General features: G+C 55.2%; 1 protein-coding gene across 1 annotated transcript; it reads left to right on the top strand.

Moving 5' to 3' along the window:
• Nucleotides 1-4,763: 4,763 nt before the first annotated feature.
• MEX3A (mex-3 RNA binding family member A) lies at nucleotides 4,764-15,248 on the top strand. Its single transcript, XM_034071163.1, has 2 exons — nucleotides 4,764-5,270; nucleotides 14,134-15,248. The coding sequence occupies exons 1-2, from the start codon at nucleotides 4,793-4,795 to the stop codon at nucleotides 15,237-15,239; spliced, it is 1,584 nt and encodes a 527-aa protein (XP_033927054.1). The 5' UTR covers nucleotides 4,764-4,792; the 3' UTR covers nucleotides 15,240-15,248.
• The last annotated feature ends 10,800 nt before the right edge of the window (nucleotides 15,249-26,048 follow it).

Below are 26,048 nucleotides of genomic sequence, written 5' to 3'. Positions count from 1 at the left end.
GGTCCCTTCAAGCCATAGGACAGGCTGGGTGTTCTATCCATTGACATCAGGAACTCCCTGCTTGCAGAAGGTGGGATTTCAACAGGAAGGAGAAAGCATTCCTTGGGGAACAAACTCCGTGTCTAAGCAGCAGGAATAAGGGAAAGGCCCTGGAACTGGACCCCCCTTTGGATCCCAGACCTAAAAACACCCAGATTGGAAGGCAAAGGAATTCCTTTAACAACCTTAGGGCACTTTGGCCCCAAACCCTCCACACTCCCAGGCACAATCCCATCCCCAGCAGCCCAGCACCCCAGCAGCTTGCCCCAGGGCTTAACCCTCCATCTGCAGGCAATATGCTGAGCTCTTAACCAAATTGAGGGGGTTTAAATCCCACGGAGCTGGATTCCCAAAACCAATGGACTTCAAGGAGCTTTGGCCCAAAGCTTTGTGGTAATTTACTTATCTCATCGAAGAGCTTAATGAGCAAATGTTTGCAAAGCACTTGAGCATCCTGCATGGGCAGCACGATACCTCCTGCTCCCAGTCCTGCTATAGAGCAGAGAGGTTTCCAACCAGGGCCCATTGATGCTGCAGATGGGGGTGCATGGGCATGCCCTTACCCTTGGTGGCCTCCAAACTCCATCTATGGATGGGGTGGGATGGATCCCTTCTGGCTTTAGAGGCTTTGGGATGCTCCTGATCTGCCTGTGGCTGAGCAGTGATTGAAGGGAGCTGCCCTGGGATGTGGAGGTGACATCCAGAGCCCTTGCTCCAGTCTCATGGGGCAGGAAAAGGAAGAAAAGGCTAAAAAAGGGTGTCCTGGTCACAAGCAGCATTTTTGCCTCCCTGCTGCCCCCCCCCCCCCCACCTTGGCTTCTCACAGCAGTTAAAGGGAACCCAACTGCTGCATCCCTGGCAGGGTTCAAGGCCTTGGAGCAACCGGATCTAGTGAAAGGTATCCCTGCTTTGAGGTCCTTTCCAACACGAAGCAGGCTGGGATCCTGTGGTTCTCTGCCTCTGGGATGAAATGGGGATGCTCCCCCCGCATTAAAGCAGGGCTGTCTTCCAGACACCTCGGGTGCTTCCATGGGAAGGAGGGATGCAGGCCTGGGAAGTGCCGGGCATCAATGGCATAAATGAACCTCGAGCATTCATTACAACTGGAAATGAACCTAGGAAGAGCACAGGAAGCCTCATTGCTCTCGATGGTGAAGGCGAGTTAGTGCTCAGCCTAAGGACTGTCAGGGGCAGCTTTAGGGCTTCCCGTTGCCCAACCACCCCTCCACTGGCTCTGGCATCAGGCACGGTTTGCAGTTCCTCCCTTCCCTTTGATCCCTCTGCAAGCTCTTGCCTAGGAAAGGGGTGAGGAGCACGTGATGCTGCTACATGATCCCAACCTCTCCTCTTGGCAGAGCTTCCGGCATCCCTGGTTTTAATTAATCCCTCTTCCCCCCCCCCCCCCCTTTCCCTCACTCTTCCAGGGCTGTGGATTTCCATCCCATTGGAAAGAGCAGCTTTTCAACGCTGTGTTGGTGCCAAAAAGCTTGGTCAGGGCTGGGTGCAGAGGGGATGGAGCTGTGCCCATCCCAAAGTACCCGAGCTCCCAATCCAACCCCACTGCCTGGCACCAGACAGAACCTTTTCCACCCCCATCCAGGGAGCTGCAAACATTCCAGTCCCGTGAGAGGAGCCCCAGTGCTTGGTTCCAGCTCATGGAGGCAATGCCAGCCACCTGCAGGGCTAACTTTAACCTGGATCGCTAGGGAATTGCAGCTTCCCCACAGGGCAGCAATGCCAGCCGGGAGGGAAGATCATTCCGAAGCTGTTGTAGCACCATGAGGAGCATCAAAGTCTTGGTTGGAGCCCAACTACACCCCCAAAACAGAGCACGAAGCGAGACACGTTGCTATCAGGGACCCATCAGGATTAGTCATTGCCCCTGTTGCCAACTCTCGCCATTATCCTCAGAGTATTCCTGTTTGCCTGAAATTCCCAGCTCTGTGATTCATGTGGATATGGGAATGCTCAGGTTTGAGGAAGTGAAGGGATGGAGCCCCAGTGAGATCCCTGGGAGGAGGCGAACAGACCTGGACCCCAACACAAACCTTGCAGTTGGTTTGATGGGTTTGGGGCCCATTTGAGAGCTCTTGTTTTGCCCTTTCCTTTTCCTTTCACTTTATGGAAAGCTCTGGGACACAACTGACAATGGAGCTTGGAAGCAGAAACATCCCCCCACAATGATCCCTCCAGAGCATCTCTATTGGCCACAAAGGATGAGTCCGAACTGGGACAGATGGGAACGTTGGTCTATCATTCACAGGACAAAACAGGAGGGCTTCCCAACACCACCACTACACACATGCACTCATGGTCCCACATGCAGGAGCACACCAGCACACAGATGTGCATTCAATGAGCTTTAAGGTCCCTTCCAACCCAACCCATTCCATGATTCCATGCCACACGCCTGGAACACGCATGCTTCCATGGATGCACACTATCTCTTGCCATGGATTTAAGCGTGTGCAAGAGGCAGCACATGTGTGAACACCCACATGTATTAAACACACACGGATTTGCCCATGCATCTCCATGTGTGGAGTGCACATCCCTCACAATCCAGACACCACTTTGGACAAAGGAAAACATCCCAAAGTGCTGGACTTCCACAAACCCCATCCCCACACAGGGGTTATAAGAACAAACACACAGGCCATTGAAGCAATTGAACCCCCCCATCAAACAGGTCCACACCAGGGACCTGCCACCAGCAACCCCAGCAGTGCCCCAGCATCGCCCTGACTTGGCTGCCAAACCTAAAAGCAAGCAGAATTCCCATTCCCAAAGCGCCTGGGCAAAGTTGCAGGGAAAGCTCCGCAAACACCTTACCGTCTGAGTCAGTGCATGAGACATTTCCTTGTGCTGGGTGCCCCATCTGCTTAGTTCATCTGCAAGCTGAGAGTCTTCTGCTCGTAGACCCAGAAAGGGGAGGGAGAAAAGAGCGAGGAGCCTTCGCTGTAGGGATCTGGGAAGCAGAGAGAGGGAATCACAGGGAATAGAGTGGAGGGGGGTGACGAGGCATCAGTGGCACCCCCTTCCCCGTCAGCGCCGCAGCCGTGGCCTCTGCCCGAGCCGCAGCGATGGGGCTCGGTGAGAGCCTCGCGTCTCTCTTGCATTGTCTCTCCCCAGTGTAAGCTCCTGCAATCGCATTTCATGGGAGAGACATCTGGTTTGATTCAAAGGGAAGAAAGGGGAAGAAGGGAGAAAGGCTCCGCTCACACCCGCAGAGCCCAGCCTCGCTGCCTGGGAGCTGGGAAGCTCTTTTCAATGCTTCCCCTGCGCGCTAAAAGCTCCTCATTTCAATGAGAAAAGGCAGGCGGGGGAGCGGGGCCGTCCCGTGGCTCTTCCCCAACGTTCCCAGTTTGCAGAGGGGGCTTTACTGGGGCTGGGAGCCAAGGGCAGGGTGAGCTGTTCCCACTGCAAGGCCTTTGGGTGCTGGGGGTCCCCCCTTCTCCGCTCTTCCCGTGATTCCTGGTGCTGCTGGACACGAGGTTTTGGCCCTCATGCCCTTGGGGGGGGGGTTGGTTGGGGTCTTCCCATCGCAAGGCTGAAGCCCCCATGAATGGGGAGGCCCCAAAGGCTGTGTCTGCCATGAAGCCAGTGAGATACGTGTCCTTCAGGACCTGCCCCATCATGCCCAGCACCTTTCTCCCCACCAGTTCACCCAGCCTATGGCCACCATGGGGTGTCCCTGCCCTTCTTCCAAGGGTCCCCAATATCCCAGTGGATCCCTATGCTCCCAATGCGTGCCCTCTCCACGGGTGGGCAGTGGCAGGTCCCCACACGGAGCCTCCTGATGCGGTGCACACTGGCTCATCCCCATGCAGCCAGGGTGTACACAGCAGATCCCCACTCAGACCCCTTCCATCCTCTGTACCCGGCTGGATGCTCTTGGCTCCCCACGCACACCCCCTCCACTGCCGGCCCCTCCATGGCCGGGGGCACACATGGGGGGCTCTCCTCAATGCCCCCTTGGTCCTCCACCCATGTGACAGCAGGTGCCCTGCATCCCCTTCACCCATGGCCCAATGGGACCCATCCACCCGTGTCACACCACATCCACCCTCGGTGCCCTGCATCCCTTTCACCCATGGCCCAATGGGACCCGTTCACCCGTGTCACACCACATCCACCCTCGGTGCCCTGCATCCCTTTCACCCATGGCCCAATGGGACCCGTTCACCCGTGTCACACCACATCCACCCTCGGTGCCCTGCATCCCCTTCACCCTCGGCCCAATGGGACCCGTGCACCCATCTCACACCGCATCCGCACTCGGTGCCCTGGGCACCGGGGGTGCCGCTGCCGCGGGACTACATCCCCCATCAGGCCGCGGGCCGGGGCCGGCTCCGCTGCGCCCAGCGCCTTCAAACAAAAGAGTTTTCCCCCCGCGGGGCTCCGCGCCCCTCGGCGCTCCGAGCCCTCCGGCGGCCGGGACCCGGAGGCGGAGGAGGCGGCGGCGGCGGCGGCGGCGGCGGCAGCGGGGGGACCCCGGCGGGCTGGAAGTGCCTGTGCGAGGAGCTCGGGTTACAGAGAGAAAGGGGCTTGGCCAGGCGGGGGGAGGTGGGCGGAGGGTCCTTTTCTCTCTCTGGTTCTCTCCCTCTGCCTTTTTTTTCCCCCCTTCTCCCTCCCGAGCTCTTTGTGTGTCCCCCCCCCCACCCCCCCACACTCCCCTCCTCTCGCTCTCACACCCCCCCCCCCTTCCCAACCAACCACCACCACCCAACCCCCTCTCAAGTCTTTGTTAGCCATGCCTAGCCTGGTAGTACCAGGGATAATGGAAAGGAACGGGGGTTTCGGCGATTTAGGCTGTTTCGGTGGGAGCGGCAAAGACAGAGCGCTGCTGGAGGATGACCGGGCGCTGCAGCTCGCCCTGGACCAGCTCTGCCTGCTGGGGCTAGGCGAGCCTTCCTCCTCCTCCTCCTCCTCCGCCGTGGTGCTGGTGGAGGACAGCAACAACAACAACAATAACCCGCCGCCGCCGCCGCCGCAGCAGCCCCCGCCGCCGCCGCCGCCGCAGCAGCAGCAGCAGCAGCCGCCGCCTCCACCGCCGCCACCGCCGCCGTCGGCCCCGAAGGGCTCGGCGGCTCCGAGCGCCGGGGCGGCGGAGCCCAAGTTGTGCGCTTTGTACAAGGAGGCCGAGCTGCGGCTCAAGAGCAGCTCCAACACCACCGAGTGCGTCCCGGTGCCCAGCTCCGAGCACGTGGCCGAGATCGTGGGCCGGCAAGGTGAGAGAGCACCGGGGAACCGGAGCCCCGCTTTCCCTCCCCTTGCCGCTGCCCCCCGCCGCTCCGCCCGCCCTGCCATTGTTCGGGCCGGCTCAGCCCTTACCGGGGACAAAGCGGGAGGATGGGGAGCGGGGGAGCGGGGAGGGATGAGGATGTGTGCGAGGGCTCCGACTGCTCGCACCGGAGCCCCGAGCCCTTCGCCGCTCCCGTGCTGCGGTCCCGGAGCGCGCTCTCCGCCTCCTTCCCTAAACCCAGGGAATAAAAGCAGGGAATGGGGGGGGGGGGGGGGAACGGACACACCCGGGACACGGAGCCCGGTTGGGGTTTGAGCGTGAACCCGCCCCGGTTCCCGGTGGCGCTCGGCGCTGGTGGGGAGGAAAATCCCCTTTGTTGGGCTCGGGGGTGTGGCGGCCGCGGGCCGCGCTCAGCGGCACCGGCACCGGGACGTGGAAGTTGGAAGTGCTCCGACGGTAATGGGACCGGGACGGGCACACATCCCCCCCCCCCCCTCCCGTAGGGGCAGGCAGCCGGGGGGAGCCCCACGGCCGGCCCCGCCGCTGGGCACGCTCCGCGACAGGGATGCTTTTGTTCTCCTCCCGGCTCTGTTGGGAGCGAGGTGGAATGGAGGAGGGCTTAAAGAAATAATTATATATATATATATATATATACACACACCACACCCACTCTTAAGTCACCCCTCGCCCACCCCCACGGCTCCGGGCTCCCGAGTGTGCAGGGAAAAAGAGGGTGGGGGGCAGCAGCTCCATTGCGGGAAGCGGGGCAGGATTAGACCATGGGGCTGGGGAGAGAAGTTTTGTGGCGCTTATAGAGGGGAAAACAATGCCAGTGTGGTGGAGAGGGGGGTTTTCCTCCGTCTTCTTTCTCTACACAAGTAACTTGATGCTCTGGAAGTGTGACGAGCAGAGACTGCGGCTCCAAAGCTTCCTCTTGGGGTGGGAATGGGAACGGCCTGGGCAGGGGGTTTGGTGTCTGACATAGTGGGGGGCTGCGTGGGGCCAGTGCTCCCAGCTTGGGCTGTGCAGTGGGGCACCAGTAGCTAATGGCTGGGGGGTTAACGGCTCAGCATCCCCACATCGGAGCGGGTAATGGGAACAATGGTGGCCCTGCTCATTCCCACCGGTGAAGCTGGTGACTGGTCCCCACACTGCGATGGGGAGCGGGCAGGGATGTCTCCCCTTGGACATGCTGGGATCGTGGCCCTGGGGAGCTGGAGATGGGGTGAAGGCTGAGAAGATCCTGCCTGGACCTGCTCCTCCCGTTGCTGCTGCCCTGAGCACGGGCAGGAGCGCTGGGGCTTTGCACCAACTCTGCGAGGCTGTGGAGAATCAGGCCCCCTTTGTTTAATAAAGTTAGGAAAGAGAGAGGATTCGGCAGGCAGAATCCAGGGAAAACAGGCGGTGCAGGAGGAGCTGGGGCTGTTTTCCCCCTGGATCTCCCTCCTGCCCCAAACTCCCGCAAAGGGGATGTGTTTGGATGTGTTCCGGAGGCAGCGACGCACCTGGTGTGGGCACACGGATGGAGAGGAACGTGGAGACCTGGATGGTTTTCCACCATTTTTAGTGAGTGTATGAGGGTTTTCCCATAGCTGGGAATTGGGGGATGTCAGTGGGGCAGAATGGGCTCCATCTGTTAGTGGGAAGGGCGGTATAAGCCGTGGCCCTGCACTGGGGTGGATGGGATGGATCTGTGCTGGTAGGAACCAGGACTGCCCATGGCACTTTGCTCCAGCAGAGATTGGGATCCACACTAAAGGCCTATAGGAATGTCCCCTGGGTCTTGTTCTCATGTGGAAAGCTGCATCCCAAGGGTCTGCTTTCCAATGGAGCTGGGTGCAGGACACCCTGCGGGGATGAATCCTGTGCTCTCCTGGGTGCCTGACCAGGAATTTTGGGGGGGGACCCCAAAGTGTGCACATTGTTACCTCCTTGGTTGGACTGCTCATGGTTTCCTAAGAAATTGGGAATTCTGGCTATTCGTGAATAGGAGCATGGATAATTTGGGAAGAAGATGGGAAAAAGAAGTGATAGTGGAATAAAAATGATTTCAGGGCTTTTAATAGGTGACAGGTTTAAGTTCCTTTAACTTCGTGTTCTGTGGTGTGAGGAACCACACAGTTCCTTCATGCTGTCTTCAACTGCTGTCTCCCATCTTTGGAATTGCACCTTCTGACATGTATGGGTTTCAGAGGCCTGGATCTGGGCATGGGGGCCCTTTTCCATGCCTCTGGCAATGGGATTTCCACCTCCCTCCACTTTGCCAAGAGAGCGTAAAGGCACCGGAGCATAAATAAGACCCAAAGCCCCATAGATTCGGATGGGAGCGCTTGGAAGCGGTTCCATTGTGGCGGAGGGGGTGGCTTCACTTCCACCTGGAGATGCTGCAGGAGCTGAGCCCCGTGCTTGGCAGCTCCCTGCTTTCCTTGGGAACTGGGAACGTGCCCTCACGGAGCCAATCGCGTGCGGGAGCCTCACTGGAGTTTGTGCGCTCCATTCCAGCCGCACTTCCGCAGCGGCATCGCCGCTTTCCATGCGGGATGGGCACCGCTTGGGATGAGAGCCAGGATGATGGGAAAGGGGGACTGAGCGGGCAGGCACTGGTGTCTGAGGGCTGGGTGCTGGTGGGATGCAGCTTGAAGGGGAGGAAGCTGGAAAGGGAAGGATGAAGGGATAAAGGTGTAACAACGCCTTGGGCTGATGTTTGTGACCTCTTCCACTCTGTCCCTGGCCACGGTTGGCAATGACTTCCCTTCCTTGGCTGGAAGTGGAGCAGTGACCTCCAGGAGTGCCCTTGTGGCTGCTATGGTGAGGAGCAGGGATGCTTCCCTGCATCTCCATCCCTGCTGACCTTGGGAGGCCGAACCTGCCATGGTGTGTGTGGTGCTCCCTGGTTCTGGAGCCGCTCTGGGCCTGCCTGTGGGGGTTTGGTGGCTCTTGTGTTTCACCCACCAGCTCTTCCCAAGGGAACAACGCCCTTCCTGGGGCTGTTCCCTGTTGTCCGGAGCCAAGCCCTGAGGTGTTTGCGGCTGATTCTGGAGGCAACAATGGGGACTGGCACAGGAGGAGAAGGTCCTTGCAAAGCCAAGGGTGCAAATTGAGATGGGAAGAGTGGGAAGTGTATAAAGGTGTCGTGCTTCCGAGTGTGAGCTTGGGAAAGGGCAGAGCTCCGCAGGCACCGAGATGCCCGTGTTCCCCCCTGGAAGTCACTGTGGGCAGGTACAGCCCCATGAACACACGTGTGGGACTTCTCTGCCTGGGTTAATCTGCTCCCAGGGACCCTGGAAGAGGGACACGCTTAGGGTCAGGTGTTGGAGCTGGGGTGATGGGCTCTTTGTGTGTGCTGTGGGGCCAGCTTGGCTCGGTGCTGTGTGGAGCGAGCGGTGCGAGCTGTTCCCAGCGGGTACCTTCCCTGTAAGAGCATCTTTACTCTCATCCCCAGTAGTAGCATCCTTTGTCACCTGTGCCCAGAGACAGCCTTTGATGAAGGCTCTCCCAGCCTGCTCTGAGTAGCCTGTTGTCACCAGGCGTGAGATGATGTGAGAGGGGAGCTTAGCATCAATTGCTCTTTCTTGGCAAGGTGAAGTCAAATACCAAGAGGCCCCACGCACCCCAGGTGATTGGGCTCTTTGTGTAGCTCCAAACATGCTCGAACGCTCTCAGCATTTAAAAATAGTCCAAGGAAGCCTTTTCCATTGAGGAAGTCTGATGATTGCAGCTCCCCCACCCACCATGTGGAGGAGGTGGATGTGCAGCATCCGAGAAGCGGTGCGGGGGTCAGATCCTGTCGCCTGCTTGCTCAGAGGAAAGCTTGGGGCTAAAGGTCTGCTGGGTTCTGAGGACCGAGCTCCTTACGCAGCTTGAGCTGGGCCTTAAAGGGAGCGAGGAATTGCAGTCGGGTGGCAGCTTGTTGGGAAGTGTTAATGAGAATCCATCTGGATTTCCACCAGGGAAAAGTGCCGACCGGGATTGACTTTGTGTGGTTTGAACTCGAGGTGGGAGGAGAAAACGGGTCTGGGAGAGAGACAAAGGGAATTTTCTAGGGAGACACACACACAGAGAGAGGCTCCGAGCATCGGATCCGGCTGTGGATGCCGCGGTGACCGAGTGAACCGCGCCGCAGCGCCGGGAATCTGGGGCAGTGGGAGAATGCGGGGGGGGGGGGGGGGGAGGAGGACCATGGATCTCCTGCCTTTGTCTGCAGCCCCCTGCTCCTGCAGCGTGTCCATGCCCTCCTTTCCCTGTGCCTTGTCCCGCTGGATCGGGATGGGGATCGTGCCGGGGGCCATGGGCACACCCACCCCATGCGATGCCGTTGCTCATGGCCGGGGGCTTCCAGCCCCGAGCTCCCAACTTTGCCACAAACAAGGCAGCGATTGTCCGTGCCATCGGAGCTGGGGCTTTCCCTTTCTTCTACCCCCCCCATCCCTTTATTTCCCACCCCCTCCTCCATAAACAACTTTCATCCCTATGGGAAAAGGCAGAAAATCCCTGCGCTGAAAGGAGGTGGCTGCCTCTTTTCATGGCATGGTCGTGTGTTGGGGTGGGTTTTCCCTCCTTGTAAACACAACTTGCATGGTCGGGACAATAAAACCCCAGTGCAAAGGGGTTCGGTCGGTTGGTTGTGGTCCTTTTGGGGTGCACGTGTAGGGGAAGTCGACACCGCTTTCAATGCAGCAGAAACCTTACCCCTGGATAGGCAGGAGGGTTTAGTTGTGATGTTCTTTGTGTGCTTGTCTTTGAACACAGCTTTCATTTGAACCGGGAAATGAGGGCCCCCACCTTAGCAGGGATATCTGGGGGTTGTGCCTTGGTGTAGATGGGAAGAGACTGAAATGCATTTGTCTGTAGAGGTCATTTCCAGCCCGCTGGAAACAAGGGCATGCAGTGATTTGGGGTGCTGTGATTTATCAGACCACAATGAAATACAATCAGAACCCACCTCCGGGCTGGGTCTGTGGCTGGGTGCTTGAAGCTGGTGCAGCACCTCTGATGGTTGGAGGTGAAGCTTCCTGAGCATGTACCTGGGCAGGATCTGGCCTTCTAGCAGCAGGAAAGGGCAAGGTTGTCAGGAGGGGGAACTCTGAATTTACACTGGAGTGCAATACCCGAAGGAACAATGGGTTTACACTGAAAGGGGGGATCCCAGGCTCTTCCCTATGAGGGTGCTGAGGCGCTGGCACAGGGTGCCCAGAGAAGCTGTGGCTGCCCCATCCCTGGCAGTGCTCAAGGCCAGGTTGGACACAGGGGCTTGGAGCATCCTGCTCCAGTGGAAGGGGTCCCTAAGATGAGCTTTAGGGTCCTTTCCCACCCAAACCAGTGTGGGATCCTGTGAGCTCCAGAGCTGTGGCTGCATGGCGTGGCGCAGCATCCATCCCCTGCATCCCGAGTGCCGCTCCGCCCTTTTCCTATGGGAGCCACCTTGTGTGAGAAGAGATTTGGGATGGGCTCATGCAGAGTCAGATCGGATGCATCCTACTCCCTGGTTGCCCTCAGGAGCTGGACAGATGGACCAAGCCCTTGAAGGCCTCTTTAGTGTCTGTGCATCCCAATCTCCCCCCAGTTCCCCATCTGCAGGTGGGCAGTGGGTAGGCTCCATGTGTTTCCTTGGTGCTTAGCCAGAGCAGGCCCCTCTGGGGGTTAATCCCAGTTGGAAACTGGTCTGGGTGCTGGAGGCTCCACTGTCCTCGAGGGTTTGTTCCTCTCCCTTAGCATTTGTGCCTGACTGGAGTCGTTTGCAACCACATTCACTCGGAGTCAATTGGCAATCGAGTTGACTGAAGTTACAAAGCAAAAGGGATGGAGGGGGGGGGGGAAGGAAACAATCACACAAACCTCCTTTCCCAATGCTTCGGGATCTGTGTTATTGGCAGAGCAGGAGCGAGGTGATGGAAACCCAGGCAGAAAGGGCTTCGTTCTCTCCCCTCTATAACAACGTAGGTAGCAGGAGCCTGCCAGGGATCAATGAGCTGCTGTCTGTGCTGCTGCCTCCAAGAGCAGAGCCCGAGAGCAAAGTTAGGTGGTAGCAGAGTTTCTGCAGGTCCTTTTCTCCTCTTGCTTGTGTGGTTTGAACACCACCTCCTAAGCAGCTCCCCCCGAGTCAAGCTGTTTGTTCCGTGGCGCATTCACATGGCAGTTACCCAGGGAGAAAGGCTTTCATTCCAAAGAACCCACCCCACCAGCCAACTTGGACGTGACAAAAGCACTCAGGACCACGCTCCTCAGCTGGCCGGGCTAGGAAGGGCCGCATCCTGAGCTGGCTGTGCTGTCACAAGCGGAGCAATGGCAAAGACAGCTCAGTTGTGTGGGAGCAAGGGCAGGGTTGGGATGGGGCGTGCTGGGAGCTGTGGTACTGAGTGAGATTGGAGCCAGGCTGATGTCAGTGGTGTAAATCAGTGCAGCTCTCTGGGGAGCTGGTGGAGTTGTGGTGCTGATGGCTTGGCCCATTCCTTGCACCGCTTCAGAGCTGCTGGGGGGCAGATCTGCATCACTGAACCTGCTGGGGCTCTATGGGCTGGGGCTCGTTTCCCTCTGGGGGGTTCTTCCCTCCACTTCCTAAGCACAGGATCCCCCATCTGTCTCTGCAAAGCTCTCCTGTCTGCAGGCCTGCACGAGACCCTCCCTCCTCCTCCTCCTCCCCCTGCTTCTCACACCATCGACTGCACCATGCGTCCTTTTGTCCGTTTCTAGATCCTCCCTCCCTCCTCTCGCCATGCTCCCTCCTTGCCCATCTCCCTTTTGCTGTTCTTGGGGGGGGATCTCTCCCTCTGCACCCCTCATTCTCCTCCTCCTCCCTCAGCAGAATCCCAGTGTGCCTCTCCCTCAATTCCCATCCCCTTCCCTCCATCCCTAACTCCCTCCCACCCGCGTTTGCCCTCATTCATGTGTATTCCTCGCCACCGTTGCTTCCCATCTGGCCCCAGCCTGGAGCCCCCGTCCTTTGTCACCGCTCCTCAATCCCGACCTCCGTGTTGCCTCCCGTGATTGTTCCCTGTGGTGCAGGGCTCAGATCCCTCTGTGCTCCCATTGTCCCGTGCCTCAGAGCAAACCCAAGCCCAGCCCTGGCAGACGCCTGCCTGAGGTCCTTTGCTGCTGGGAGGCACAATGGGGGGCATGGAGGGATCCAGGACATCCTTCCTCAGCCTGGGGTGATGCCCGGGATGCATTTCCATAGGGATGTGAGCTGCTAACACCCCCCCCCCCCTTCTTTCCATGCGATGCTCGGGTGAGATCCCTGGGGAAATGGTGGCATCCTGGTTAATCTGCCTAAGATGGAATCTCCAGCTTTGGAGCGAGCAGCTTGGGAGTGGGGCAGGGAAATGTCTGCCAGGGATGGGCCATGGGGAGCTGACCCTGCCCTGGAGCTGCAGGTCCAGGGTTGATCCTGCCCTCCTCGGGATGCTTTATCCCATGTGCTGGTGTCCGGGTGGTTTCCTTCCATGCTTGTGTCGTGCTGAGCATCGTCAAGCGCCGCTCTTTGGGTTTCCCAAGTGCTAATGATGTGCACTGTAGATGCCCACGGTTCCACGTCAGCTCTTTAGGAACTTCCCTAAACAAAGCATTGCAAATATACTCCAGGGTGTGAAGTCAGTGGGGAATAGCACGTGAGCCGCATTGGACTTGGCAGGGGCTGGATGCGGGTTGGAAGTTTGGGAATGTGCCCAGCTCCGGGTCAGTGTAGTATTCCCATTCCCCAGGAACTTGAGATGGGCTCAGTGCAGCAGCATCGCGCTGCTGAGTGTGGCAGGAAATCCTGCAGGAGCACCAGGCAGGAGACAGCGATTCCCATTCCACAAAGGGAACACCGAAGCTCCGAGAGCATTCCGAGGAGTTCAGACTTGCTCTGGGAGCCGACACCAGCACTTGTCCCACCCCAAAGCCGGGATCCTATGACAGGCAGTGGGGTTTGGGAGCTCCACGCTGGGAGCGTGCCTTGTGCAGCTCTCACTATTGGTTGTAGCGTGCGCAGCGTTCCTGTCAGCCCGAGTGGCACGAGGCTCTGCTTGTATCCCTAAGGATGTGGGATTCGGTCCTTGCTAATGGGACGTGGTGGCGAGAGCGTTCTGTGCCTGGCAGCACTGAGTGAGAGGCAGCCCCGAGCTCCCAGCTGGGAGGGATGGTGTTTATTAGGAGCTGTATGATAATGATGCTCCAGCCCATGGGCGGAGGAATCTCCATGCCTTGGTTGCAGAAGCATCATTTGGGGGGCATCAGGGATGCTCGTGGTGTGTTAGGGAAGGCTGGCTGGTGCCGGAGCATCTCTGGTACCCAGGAGATGCTTTTGGAGACAGGGGTCAGCAGGAGCCTTTCCAGAAGTGGTTCATAGAGGGCTGGTGCCACATCTGTAGAGACACGGATGGTTGATGCTTGACGGCATCCTCGAGGAAGCTGGAGTCGCACAGCTGGCTCTAAAAAGGGGCTTTGGAAGCCAAAAACACACTGGCAAGTCTCTTGCCTTTTTTGGGAAAGCAGGAGGATGTTTGAGCCGGAAGCAGAGGGGGGAATAGGCTTGGTGGGCACCAGGGATCCACAAAACACCAGCTTGGGAAGTGACCTCGGGAAAGGCTCTGAGCAAGCGGGTTGCTGCAGCAGGGAGGAAGCCTGTGCCCATCATCATGGGCAGAACACTGCTGCCCACCACTGCTCCGCAGCATCCGTTGCTGCATCGCTTCTACCTCCTGCCCCAAACCTGGTCTCCCCAATGGGTCACAGAAGCACTGAAGCCCCCATGAAGGGCTCTGCTCTTCGGGCTATGGCGCAGGGTGGTGAAGGGGGAATGGATGGGGAAGGGCTGCGTGGAGAGGGCCTCTCTTAACCTCCTGCCTTGTTTCCTCTCTCCTCCTCAAAAGGCTGCAAGATCAAAGCCCTGCGGGCAAAGACCAACACCTACATCAAGACCCCCGTGCGGGGCGAGGAGCCGGTCTTCATGGTGACGGGGCGACGGGAGGACGTGGCCATGGCACGTCGGGAGATCATCTCTGCTGCTGAGCACTTCTCCATGATCCGAGCCTCCCGCAACAAGGCCGGCACCACGTTCGGCAGCGCTCCCACCTTGCCGGGGCAGGTCACCATCCGGGTGCGTGTGCCCTACCGCGTGGTGGGCTTGGTGGTGGGGCCCAAAGGGGCCACCATCAAGAGGATCCAGCAGCAGACCAACACCTACATCATCACGCCCAGCCGGGACCGGGACCCCGTGTTCGAGATCACGGGCGCGCCGGGCAACGTGGAACGCGCCCGCGAGGAGATCGAGACCCACATCGCGGTGAGGACGGGCAAGATCCTGGAATACAACAACGAGAATGACTTCCTATCCAGCAGCCCCGATTCCGGCATGGAGAACCGCTACTCGGAGGCCTGGCGGGTCCATACGCCGGCACCGGGCTGCAAGCCCTTGTCCACCTTCAGGCAGAACAGCCTGGGGTGCATCGGCGACTGCTCCGTGGACCCCGTCTATGAGACGCCGCGGCTGAATGACCAAAATGACTTCAATTACGGTTACCTCTTCCCCAACTATGGGGTGAACAAGCAAGATCTGTATTATGGGGTGCCGGAGTCGGGCGCCCCGATGTGGGCTGGGCAGGAGAACACCAACCCGGTGTCGGTGCTCTTCTCCAAGCAGCAGCGGTCCAGCAGTACCGGCGCCATCCATCCCAACTCCCATCGCTCCCCATCCTCTTCCATCCAAGAGCCCAATCTCTCCGGTCTCCCCAGGCGGTCGCAGGGGGAACCTCTCCAAGGGTTTTCCAAGCTGGGAACGACGACCGCTGCCCGGACGTCCGTCTCCAGCAGCCGTGAGTGCATGGTGTGCTTCGAAAGCGAAGTCACGGCAGCTCTGGTGCCCTGCGGCCACAACCTCTTCTGCATGGAATGTGCCGTGAGGATCTGTGAGAGGACTGATCCCGAGTGTCCCGTTTGCCACGCTGCAGCCACTCAGGCCATTAGGATATTTTCCTAAAGAGACAGAGCAGGGCATTGGGGTGGGGGGATAGGAAGGGAGTTGGGGGAGGGGGGTGGTCCAGGAGAGAAAAAAGATGATGCTAATAATAATAATAATAATAATGCTAATAATAATAATAATAATGACATCCGAAGAACAAACGAATGAATGAAAGAATAAATTAATTTAAGGAAAAAGAAGAAAGAAGAAGAACAAAGAAAAAAAAAAGAAATTATTTTACAAGTTATTTTTTAAAGCAGAAAAAGTGAATAATAAAATGGAAATGAATAGCAAAAAGCCAGAAATTGGGAAGGGCAAGCGATGCTCCAGCCTGCAGATGTCTTCTGGAAAGCCAAGTTCTCGGGACGCGCGCACTCGGATCTCGCAAGCAAAGCGGTTTAGTTCAGTTTCTTTTTGGTGGTGAGATTGGGACTTCTCGGCATGGACCAAGCCAGGCCATTGGGATCGGATGGAGACGGAGCAGGGATGCAGGCAGGGCCCTGTGGGCCTTTCCTCTCCAGCCACTTCATCTTTGGGCTGGAGTCCCTGCTCTCCTCCTCCCCAGGGATGTCTCAGCCCAACTGGGAGCTCAGCAAGGAACAACTGGGAAGAAAGGAAAACGGATGCCAGGGATTTGGAAGAGACAGCAAAGAAACCATCGACCTCTGGGAACCTGTTAGAACGAGGGCACAACTGTATTACCTCAAAGATTTAAACACAAAAAAAAACCACAGCTAAAGAACTTTTATTGTTTTCCTTTTTTTCTACAAAAAATGATAATAATAATAAAAAAACAAACAAAAAAAAGAAAAAAACACACAAAAAAGAGAAGAAAATCCTTAAAAAGAAGGTGAAGAAATGGAAGGTGATGCCAGTGCGGGAGCTTGGGAAGAGCCTCCTGGAATCCCACCGGGTGCGGAGCAGTTCTTTTGTTCTTCTGAGCCACCGTGGAGCCTGGAACTTTGTTCTTTTCTTTCCTTATCCGAGCAGGGATTTGTTCCTCAGACGAATCAGGAGTCACTAACAGGGTATTTCAACCGCGGTCCTGCATTCCCATCCGTGGCGGGAGTGGATCGACTTCCATGCTTCCGGAGTTCACTCTTTCATCCCTTTTCTCCAAGTGATGCCAGCTGCAGCTACACACGTGCACACCCCTAACATTGGGCTTTTCTTTTCTTACTGCATAGAGATTATATATCACACCAAAACCTAAGAGAGACGATCATGCAATACAGGCAACGAGCCCTCCTCCTCCTCCTCACCCCCCCCCCAATCCAATGTGCATCCCACCAGGAAGCAAAAAACAAGAACCACGCCGACTTTCTAAGAGAGGATTTTGTTGTCGTCGTTTTTAAACTGGACCAAAACCTTTTGTTACCCAAAAAAACCCCAAGTTGGGGGAAAAGGGGGGGAGGGGGGAATGAAACTAGAAGAAAGAAGTATTTCTTTATGGACCAAAACCTCTTCGCTGGCCTTTGCCTGGATCTCCCTGAGGTTGGCCCCTTTTATAGATTCTATTTTTTTCAGAAGGAAACACAAAAAACACCCACCCCCCCCCCCACAAACCAGCCCAAAATTTGCCTTGTTCAAACGTCCTCGAATCCTTTCAAGACTCCCGGTTTTGTTTAAATGAGATACTTTTGGAAAGCCTTGGGAAGCAGGGAGAGGATGGGCTTCGAGGCTGGCTTCGGTGCCAGCACCTTCACGTCATCAGGTTTGTTCAGCCGGTGTCTGGATGCCAAAATGCTGTGATGGTAACGATGTGTGTTGGGTTAACCTATCGAGTACCGGTTATACCTATCTATAAGTATATGTGTATATATATATAGGCACTTAACTCATTGAGCACCTATATATATATATATGTGTATATAATCATATATATATATAAGTTGTCTCCCACCACCACTGCTCCTCCGTTTCCTACCCCTTGACTCACAGATCCCAGACCCTGGTTTCGAACTGAACCAACAAGCAACCCAACTTGCTCTGGGCAGTTCTGCTTTTCCCCTTCAGTTACAGGAGACTTTCTGTTCACCGTAATGGCATTCCTGGGAACATCCCCTCTTCCGCTCAGTTCGCTGCCACTTGCTCCCAGTTCCTTCCTCCATCCCAGTGGACTGAGCTTGCCCCACTTGGGGTGCTCTGTGTTCACTAAAGATCCACTTTTGGTCTTTGGATGGGGGCATGAAATGATGCTCCTCCACCAGCTTGCATCAGTGGTTACTTAGGGGCAAGAGGTGGCTGGAAGGGTGGGTGACATTCCCGGGTTCCAGAGTGGATGCTGATGTTCTGGAGAAAGGAAAAGGCAAAGAGATGCTGTGCTAAAGGGGCACTGCAGGTGGAATTTGTACTCGCTTCCTCCCCAAAGCTTTAACTGATCTCTGGCCATGTGGTTCTCCCGGCCCTGCACTGGGAGCAGGTTGGGATGGGAGAGCTTCCCATGAAAAGGCGCCGCGTTTTGGACCCGTCGCTGTGGGTACCATGGGGTGATGGAGGGCTGGGGGTGCTGGGCTCCCAAAGCCTCCCTGGCCTGGTGCTGTCCCAGGGCACAGAAGCCGTCCATCCATCCTTCCATCCATCCATCCATCCATCCATCCTTCCATCCATCCATCCATCCTTCCATCCATCCATCCATCCTTCCATCCTTCCATCCATCCATCCTTCCATCCATCCATCCTTCCATCCATCCATCCATCCTTCCATCCATCCATCCATCCATCCTTCCATCCATCCATCCTTCCTTCCATCCATCCATCCATCCATCCATCCTGCCATCCATGCATCCATCCTCTCAGCAAAGGCTTCCGAGCCCTGGCCAGCTCTGGCCACATCCTTTCTAAAACTGGTCCTCCTTCGAAATCTGGCTTTGGTTTGGTCCCAGTCAAAGAAGGGGAAGGGAGAGGGGGAACATTCCTGTTCTCCGGGTGGAAACCTCTTCCCTCCCCACCACACCTCCTCCGTGTCCTGTGCCCCCATCCCAGGGTTGGATTTGAACCGTTCCTTGTGCAGGATTCTCCCATTGATGGCAACAGAGTGGCTGGGGCAAGAGCTGGGGTTGGGAGGGCAAGGGATGGGTCCGGGGTGGGGGTGGGGGAGTCCAGCCAAGCTTGGAAGGGGCATTCGGAAGCGTTGGTGTTGGTGATGGAGGGGATTGAGCTGGGAATTGCACCGGGAATTGCTTCCCCCCCCGGGCCGATGTGTTAGTTGAGTGGCTATAGTCGTTCTTGGCTGAGTGAAGTCTGTTCGTGGTAATGATGTGAGCAAGTTTAATCAATGTGTTTCTTTGATTGCCAGGTTATGAAGAGGTGGGGGGGAGCGGGGGGGGGGGGAAGGAGACACCCGTTGTGGGGACTTGGGGTGGGGGGGACCTATTCTAGCACTGATCCTAAGGAGTGGGAAGGGGAGGGAAGAGGGAGGCTGCTCCTGTTATCTCCTCCCTTACCTTAAGAAGCAAAAGCGATGTAAAAGCCTCCTGCATGCTGAAAAAAATGTTAGAGAAAACGAGGAAAAAAACAAAAAAGAGGTCTTTTTAGGAAAACAAAAAAAGAAAAAAAAGGAAAAACCACCAAAAAAGGAAAAAAAAAACCTAAACAAACAAAAAACAAACAAAAAGAAGGAATTCTGACCCAAACAAACGTCCATGCTTGATGGGAACCGGAGTGGGGTTGTCCGACCGTGACCCCTCTCTGCAGACAAGGTTCCTACTCGAGTCTCCAAGTTGGCCTTTAATAAAATCTTCAGTTCCAATAACCTTTATATATATATATATATATACACATATATATATACATATACATATATATTAAAAGAAAGCTTGATGTAGCAGTTCTAGTTTAAAAATGAATAGAAAAGTGTTTCGGCCCCTGTTTCCTTTTGAGTTCTCCCTTTCCCCATCCCACACCTCATCCCGACTCCATAGTTTGATGTAGCAACTTGGGAAGAAAGCAAAACCAGGCGCTGTAAAACGCACCGAGAGCTACCTCTGGCCTGAGAATGGGGCTGCCCCGGGGGCTGGGGCAGTGCAAGGGGGGTCCCTGCAGCCCCGGGTGCTGTTGCCATCCATCCATGAGGAGCCCGGATGCGGGGCTGAAACAACAGAATTTGCATACCTATTTTTTTTCTCTTTTTAAATATATGTATATATATAAAAAAAAGCAAAAAAAGGCAAAAAAAAGGCAAAAAAAAGAAAAATCAATAAAAACAAGAAAAATGCCCATGACCTTAACTATTTGCTCTGACTTGTATCTTCCTTGATAGGTGACTAGAACTGGCTTGTTGGTCCGATTCACCAGCAATAACTCGAGTTAACTAAAGACAGAGCCCTCCTCCCGGCACCCTGCCCTGCTCTGCACCAGGGTCCGAGCGGCATTCCCTGCTTTCCTCTTTCCTCCCACCCCACAGGGATGCTCCTTGCCATAGGAGCAGTGCTGTCAACCAGCTGGGCTGACCCTCGCTGGCTTCACCTGCCCTCAGCATCCCTTCCAGGGTGCTGAGTCACCCGTTTGGGTGCTATGGTGGCACTATTCCTGTGCCCAGGGAGGCAGAGGAACGCTGTCCAGGTCTTCCCAAGCCAACCCAACTCTTCCTCCTTTGGGTTTAGGAGCAGCAAAGCTCTTGCAGGGAGCCTGGTCCTCAAGACCCCCATCATTAAGGCTTCACTTTATGGCTAGCGAGGAGCCCACCAAAGCAGGGGGCTCCTGGCAGTGGTAAAGCAAAGCACGTGCAGGATGGGACCTCACAGGTGGCCCAATGCAAGTGGATGCTGCTGGTTTCCCCTCTGGGGAGCAGGGAATGGAGTGCATCCATCTAGTGGGAATGATGGAGCCAGTGGTGGGGATGAGGACCTGACTGGGACTTGCCATGCGTGGTGGGATGCTCCGCGCACTCATCCTGCGTCAGGTCCCCAAAACCCAAGGGGTAGCTGCTTTGGAAGGTGCTGAGCTGTTAGCAGGTGGCTTCCAGGTCCAGGCAGGATCAGACTCATCCAGGGGGATGGAGTGGACCTAGGGAATGGGGCTGACTTGGTGCCGGCTGCCACTGGGATGTGTGCTTGTGCTTTGCCTGCACCAAAAGCAAGGAGCGGGGACTCCGGTGCTTTGCTCCATAGGGGACTCATCCTGCAGCCTTTTCCTTGTGGATGCAGAGCCGAGGCGGTGTCAGGGCTGTGGGAGCATCCCCGGTCCCAGGGTGCTGGACCGGGGAGGTGATGCCAAAACCTGCTGTGCCCTAGGCTGGTGTTGGCAGGGCACCACAGTGGGGCCGGGGCGAAGGGATGGTGCGGGGGAGAGGGTGACAACAGGTAACAAAGGGAAAGCAGAGAGAGAAAGGACACTCGTGCTGCGATGCCATCCTCCTGGACAGAAATTATATAGAGAATAGCGTGTATTATAATGCAGAACAAAAGAGAAGGAAAAAAAGAACCAAAATTGGATTTATATTTAATGAGGAGATCCTATAAAAATATCTCGTCCTAACTCCCATTTGCAAAAGTATTTTTCAGCTGGAGGGAATAGCTATTATTATTATTATTTTTTTTTCTCTTTTCTTTCTTTCTTACATAAAAAAGAAGAAACCTAATGAATAATCTCCATCCATCCCAAGGCTCAGACTGTTAATACTGCGAACCTCGGAAATCACTGCTCCACCCTGTTCCTTGTTGAAGGGTTTATTTTGATGCATTTTCCTGGTGTTTTTTAAAGAGAGAGAGAGGACGGAAAAAAAAAGTGGGAAAAAAAGTTTAAAAAAAAAAAAGATTTTAAAATTAGAACATTTCTTTATAATTTAATATTCTATTTTAATAAATGCATTTATTACGTGTAAATGTAGCAAGGAACTGGGCTAATAAAAGTACTTTTTATTAGGTAATTTATTATAAGGAAAAAAGAAAAAAAAACAAAACAAAAGGATATTTTATTTTATGATAAAGTGATCCTTAAAAGTTTAGAAGGTTTAGAATATATGTAGGTTAAGAAAAAAATACATTTGTATCCAGAGTATTGCTTACAAAGTGTTTTTAATATATGTTTCCTCTTTTTGTGTGTGCGTGTGTGTATGTACAAGGTGATAGTCATGGTGCAGATAAGCCCTTTCCAGAAACGAGACATTTAACACAGTCGGATGTATTTAAACAGAAGGTAACAAATAAAAGGAGAAAAAAGCTAAAAATGGTGATTCCAAATGCAAGAAAGAGGAGAAAAAAGAAAGAAGCGCTCGGAATTCCTGAGCCCCAGCCTTGGGCTTGCTCTGTCTGTGAATCCCTTTGTGAGGGCTCAAGGGCCTTGGTGGGCTCAGATGAAGCTCTTTAGGCTTGGGGGCAGCGTGGCCCCAGTGAGCCCCAGTTTGCTCCCAGTGAGCCCCATCCAGCCCCGGCCTCGCTCACTGCCCAGGGTCCGGCTTTGAGCCGGTGCTGCATGGGGATGGGTTGCTCCCGCTGGGTTTCCTTAGGGAACTATTGCTCCCGCTATGGGGCACTGGGAAGCAAAGCTTGTGTTCTTCCAGCCAGCACCATGGGTCCGATCCTGCCCCAGGGAGCCAGGGACGGGTGTTGCCCTTGGTTCAGTTTGCAGCAAGGTGCAGGGAGCCCGGGATAAAACAGCTCCTTGGAGGAGGATTCCTTGTCCTTCCCAGGATGGGAGCGTGAAAACAGGGATGCTCTGCACACCAGCAGGGTGGTTGACATCCATTGCCTCCCTCCAGGCTTTGGTTCCGTGTGTGCCTGCCAGGACAGGAGTGCTTTATCCCCCCATGCATCCTCCTCCTTCTGGAGCAAAGGGCTTGGGCAGGACCCAACTGCTCCTGGCCGGCTCCAAGCCATCTTGGATAGGGGAATGTCACCCTTTCTGCTCCCCCCAAGCCAGAGAGGGCACCCAATAGCCAAGACAACTGATGGAAAAGCCATCCTGGAGCAAGCATCCCTATGGGAGGCTTTGTGCTTGCAGAGGAAGCTCTTCAGCCTCATCCCTGTGGGCTCTGCAGGACCTTGACCCGAGTTGGGATGGGTTGAAGAGCTCCAGAGCATGGAGGGTCCCACACTTCCATATGAAGCCAGCCCATGTCCCACTCCCAAGCAGGAAGCTTTGGGGGATGCTTCTGCTCTGTTGCCTTTCAGAGAAGCATTTTGAGAAGCAGATTTCTTTTTGTTGTTGTTGTTTGTTTTTTAACCAAAAAGGAGATAAAAAAAGGAAAAAAAAGTTGATGGGTATTAAAAAATAATAATAATAATAATAATTAATAAACGTTCAAATTTATTTCCTATAATCCTAGAGTAAAGATGAAAAGAAGATTAACTAGTTCAAATAGTAGATGCTATCCATATTGTTTAATCTATAGTAGAGCCAAGTGATCCCAGACAGAGCAGAATGTAAATGAAACTCCGAAGATCAAGGAATCATTTGTAACTTCCCAGCAGATTCCCATCTTTTTTTGGGGGGGTCCTGATTTTCCTGAAGCAAAGAGAAAAGAAAAAAACCAACCAAAAAAGGATGGAATAATGGGTGTTTTTAAAGCAAAATGAAGAGACATTTGGGGGGTTTGGGTTGCTTTTTTGTTGTCACTAAAACTAGGAAGATTTGGCTTGTGAGCGAGGAAATCCCGGCTCAGGCTCTTGGGGTTTGCCTTATCCCGACCTCCGGGCTGGGAGCAGGGAATTGCCGAGGGGAAAAGATGAAATGGGCCAATTTCTGCTCCTTTTCTTGCTGTTGGAACGTTCCCTGTTGAGGGGTGGGTGGGAAGGAGAAGGGCAGGAAGCTGGGATGAAGTCCCCTCTGTAACGTGATGGGCAGCGCTGAGGAGCAGAGGACACTCGGTTGGGTTCTTCCCTCTCTTGTCCCTTTTCCCTTTGGGATTCTCTTCGAGCCGGAGGAAGCCTCGCACCACACTTGGCACTGGCATCGTGCAGGATGCCAGGTCCGGTGGCTCCTCAGTGCCAGATGCTCCCATGAGGGAGCCTCAAACCATCATCGTTGTGGGGTCCACAGCATCCCTGGGCACCAGCATCAGCAGAGAGGGGCAGGATGTAACCCCCAGCTGGTTAAACCCTGGTCCTTGTGGTTCACAGAGCCAGGCCATCACTTTGCTCCCAAGCATCAGTGCTGCACCAATCCCCCCCTCCCCGTTTCCATGTTACAAAGGACCCAGCATCAATGCTGTTATCATTAGAGAAGCAGAAGAAAACCACTCTTGAAAGGTGCTTCCCTCCGGGGTCAGCTTTTGCTCCTCTCCTCCGTGTCATGGCTCACTTATGGGTGATGCCCCTGAGTCGGGAGCATCCCTAAGGATCCTAAAAGCCTTGGAGCCACACTCATGGGGAGGCAGCCACTTACCAGCATTCCTTCAGCAAAGCCATGCAATAGGTTAGGCCAGGAAGCGAAGACAGTTCTCATTCTGCACATAGCACTGTGAATCCGAGCGGGTTGGGAGCGCCGGGCACAGCATCTCCTGTGCTGTCAGAAGGGGTTGTGCTTGGTGGTACCAAGCTCCTGGTCCCGCAGGGTGACCAGGGGGCCTGTTTGCTCTTTCCTTTTCGTTTTACCTCATGTTTTTTGGTTTGATACTTGAAGAAGAGGCAGTGATTGACATTGGACAGTGGGTGATGCCCTGGACTGGAGAGTGGATGCACTTTATACTTGTATACCGAGAGTGGGGTCCCATCCTGCCTCTGCAAGCGCCGGTAGGAGCAGAGCCAGGATGGGCCAGTTCTTCCAAAGCCCTTTCTAGGATGTTAGGGAGCAATCCCTGTGTTTCATTGTGGGGTTTCACATCCTATAGAGACTCCCAATCCCGTTCTGCTCTTAGCTGACCTGATGGAAAACTCAGCCGTGATCCTGCTGGGTTCGCCCTCAGTTTTGCCCAGTGCCATAGGGAACGCTGGGCAGCTCCTGCCTTTCCTCCTGTGTAACTCACCCCTTTCAATGGGGTTACTCAATTGGAATCTGAAGTGGCTTCAGCCCTGGCAGGCTGCGGTGTTCGCGCTGGATGCGCTCCAGCATCACTTCAGGGCTGCTAACACAGCCAATGGGAATTCACCCCTAGGGAAGTGACAGTGATGGGAAAGCTGGAGCCGTTCCACTGGTGCCAATGAAGCCACCCTCCACCCGTGGCACTGCTGATGGCAGAATGGGTTTGCTGGGCTTGAGATGATGCTTCCCAAATGTTCCCTCAGCTCCCGGGGGCTGGGATGAAGGGATGCGCTCATGGGATGCTCTGCTCCTCTGTGAGACAATCACAGGGTGGGTTTTCCCTTTTCCTTTCGGTTTCCGTGCAAGGTAACGGGAAAGAAAAGGGGAAAAGGCCATAAATGAGGGGCCAGATCCTGCTCTGCAGCTGAGGGTTTGCTGCGGGGTTACAAGCAGCATTAAGCAGCCATGAAGGGCACAAGGAGCCATGCCACGGAGCAGCTCTGATCCCAGCTCCATGGGAATCAATCCCCTGGGATGCTCAGAGCAGCCTCTGGGCACCCATTGGGACCTGCAGAGGATTCCCTCCGGCTCTGCCCTGGTATCAAAGAGCTCCCAGTGGGATTTCCCATGGGAATCATGAGCTAAACCCCAACTGGATCCATGGGGATCCCCCCAGCGCCGAGCTCAGTGATACCCCCCAGCCCTTCATGGCTTCTTGCTTGCCCCAGCATCCCACCAGCTTCCCCTCATCCTCGCTCCAAGCCGTACAAGTGTCTGTGTGTATCTGCTTTCCCACCAGATCCGGGTGCTATCCCACAGTCCTACTCCATGGTACTCCCAACCTCGCGCTGAGCCAGCCCTGTGTGGCCCTTCCAAGTCCATTCCCTCTTCCGTTGTGTTTGCTTTGATGGATTCTTCCCCCCCCCTCCTCTTTTCTTTGAACATCAATAGGAAACCTGTAGTAGGGATTGTTACTATTGGAAACCGATCACATGTTCCATCCAGGTATTCCCATCTCTCCGGCGTGACGCAAAAGGAAAGGCCTGAGAGGGACAGAACCGAAGCTAGAGTAGAGTTAGGCTCGTCTGAGTTTTGAGGCATAGAGGATAAGGGGAGAAGGAATGATGGAAAAAAAAGGTGAAAAGAGAAGAAAAACTTAAAATAATGATGTTGCACAACTTGTAGAAAACAAAGAAGGGAAAGGGTTAATGTATTAAATGTGCTAAATTACATTAAGAACTTAATTTTATTAAAGTATTATTACTTAAGAAACTCAGGCTCTGCGCTTGGTTTCTGGCTGCTTGGGGGTGCAGGGGGGGAATCCTTGAGCCATGGGATGGGTTGGGATGAAGGGAGCTTGAAGCTCCTCCAGCTCCATGGGCAGGGACCCCTTCCCCATGGAACACTGTAGGGTTGGGGCAGCCACAGCTTCTGCAGGGCTGGCATCACCCCTCGGTACAGGCAGGAGGTGGCATGGGGCTGGGGTGGGTTGATGCCAGTCACTCCCTTGGAGACTGGCACAAGATGTGGCCAAGGAGGGGTCTGGTCACCCCCAATGGAGCTGGCACCCCCTGTGCTATGGGAGCAAGATCTGACCTCCAGGCCCTCCAGCGAGACCCCTTCATGCTCGCCCCTTCTCTCCTCTGCCTGATGGGGATGCAGAGGTGTGGGGCTGGAGGGAGCCTCCAGCAGCAGAGCCATAGGGGGAGTTTTCCCAGATTCCCATTGCAGGGATGAATCCCAGCCCATTGTGTGCTGGGGGGGGGGGGGGGGGAGGGGGGCAGCCACGGAGAGAGAGAGACCCCCGGACCCTGCGCTGGGATGGGGACACGGGTGCAGCACTGGGGGGAATGGGGGACTGAAGCTCGGGCCGTGGCAGGCTGGGGCCATTGGCACCCATGGGTGCAGCACCCGCTCCATCTAGTGG

The sequence above is a fragment of the Melopsittacus undulatus genome, chromosome 20 (assembly GCF_012275295.1).
Source record: "Melopsittacus undulatus isolate bMelUnd1 chromosome 20, bMelUnd1.mat.Z, whole genome shotgun sequence".
In the NCBI taxonomy this organism is placed as follows: Eukaryota; Metazoa; Chordata; class Aves; order Psittaciformes; family Psittaculidae; genus Melopsittacus; species Melopsittacus undulatus.
Note: the sequence above shows the minus strand (reverse complement) of the source record. Positions and strands in the feature narration are given on the sequence as shown.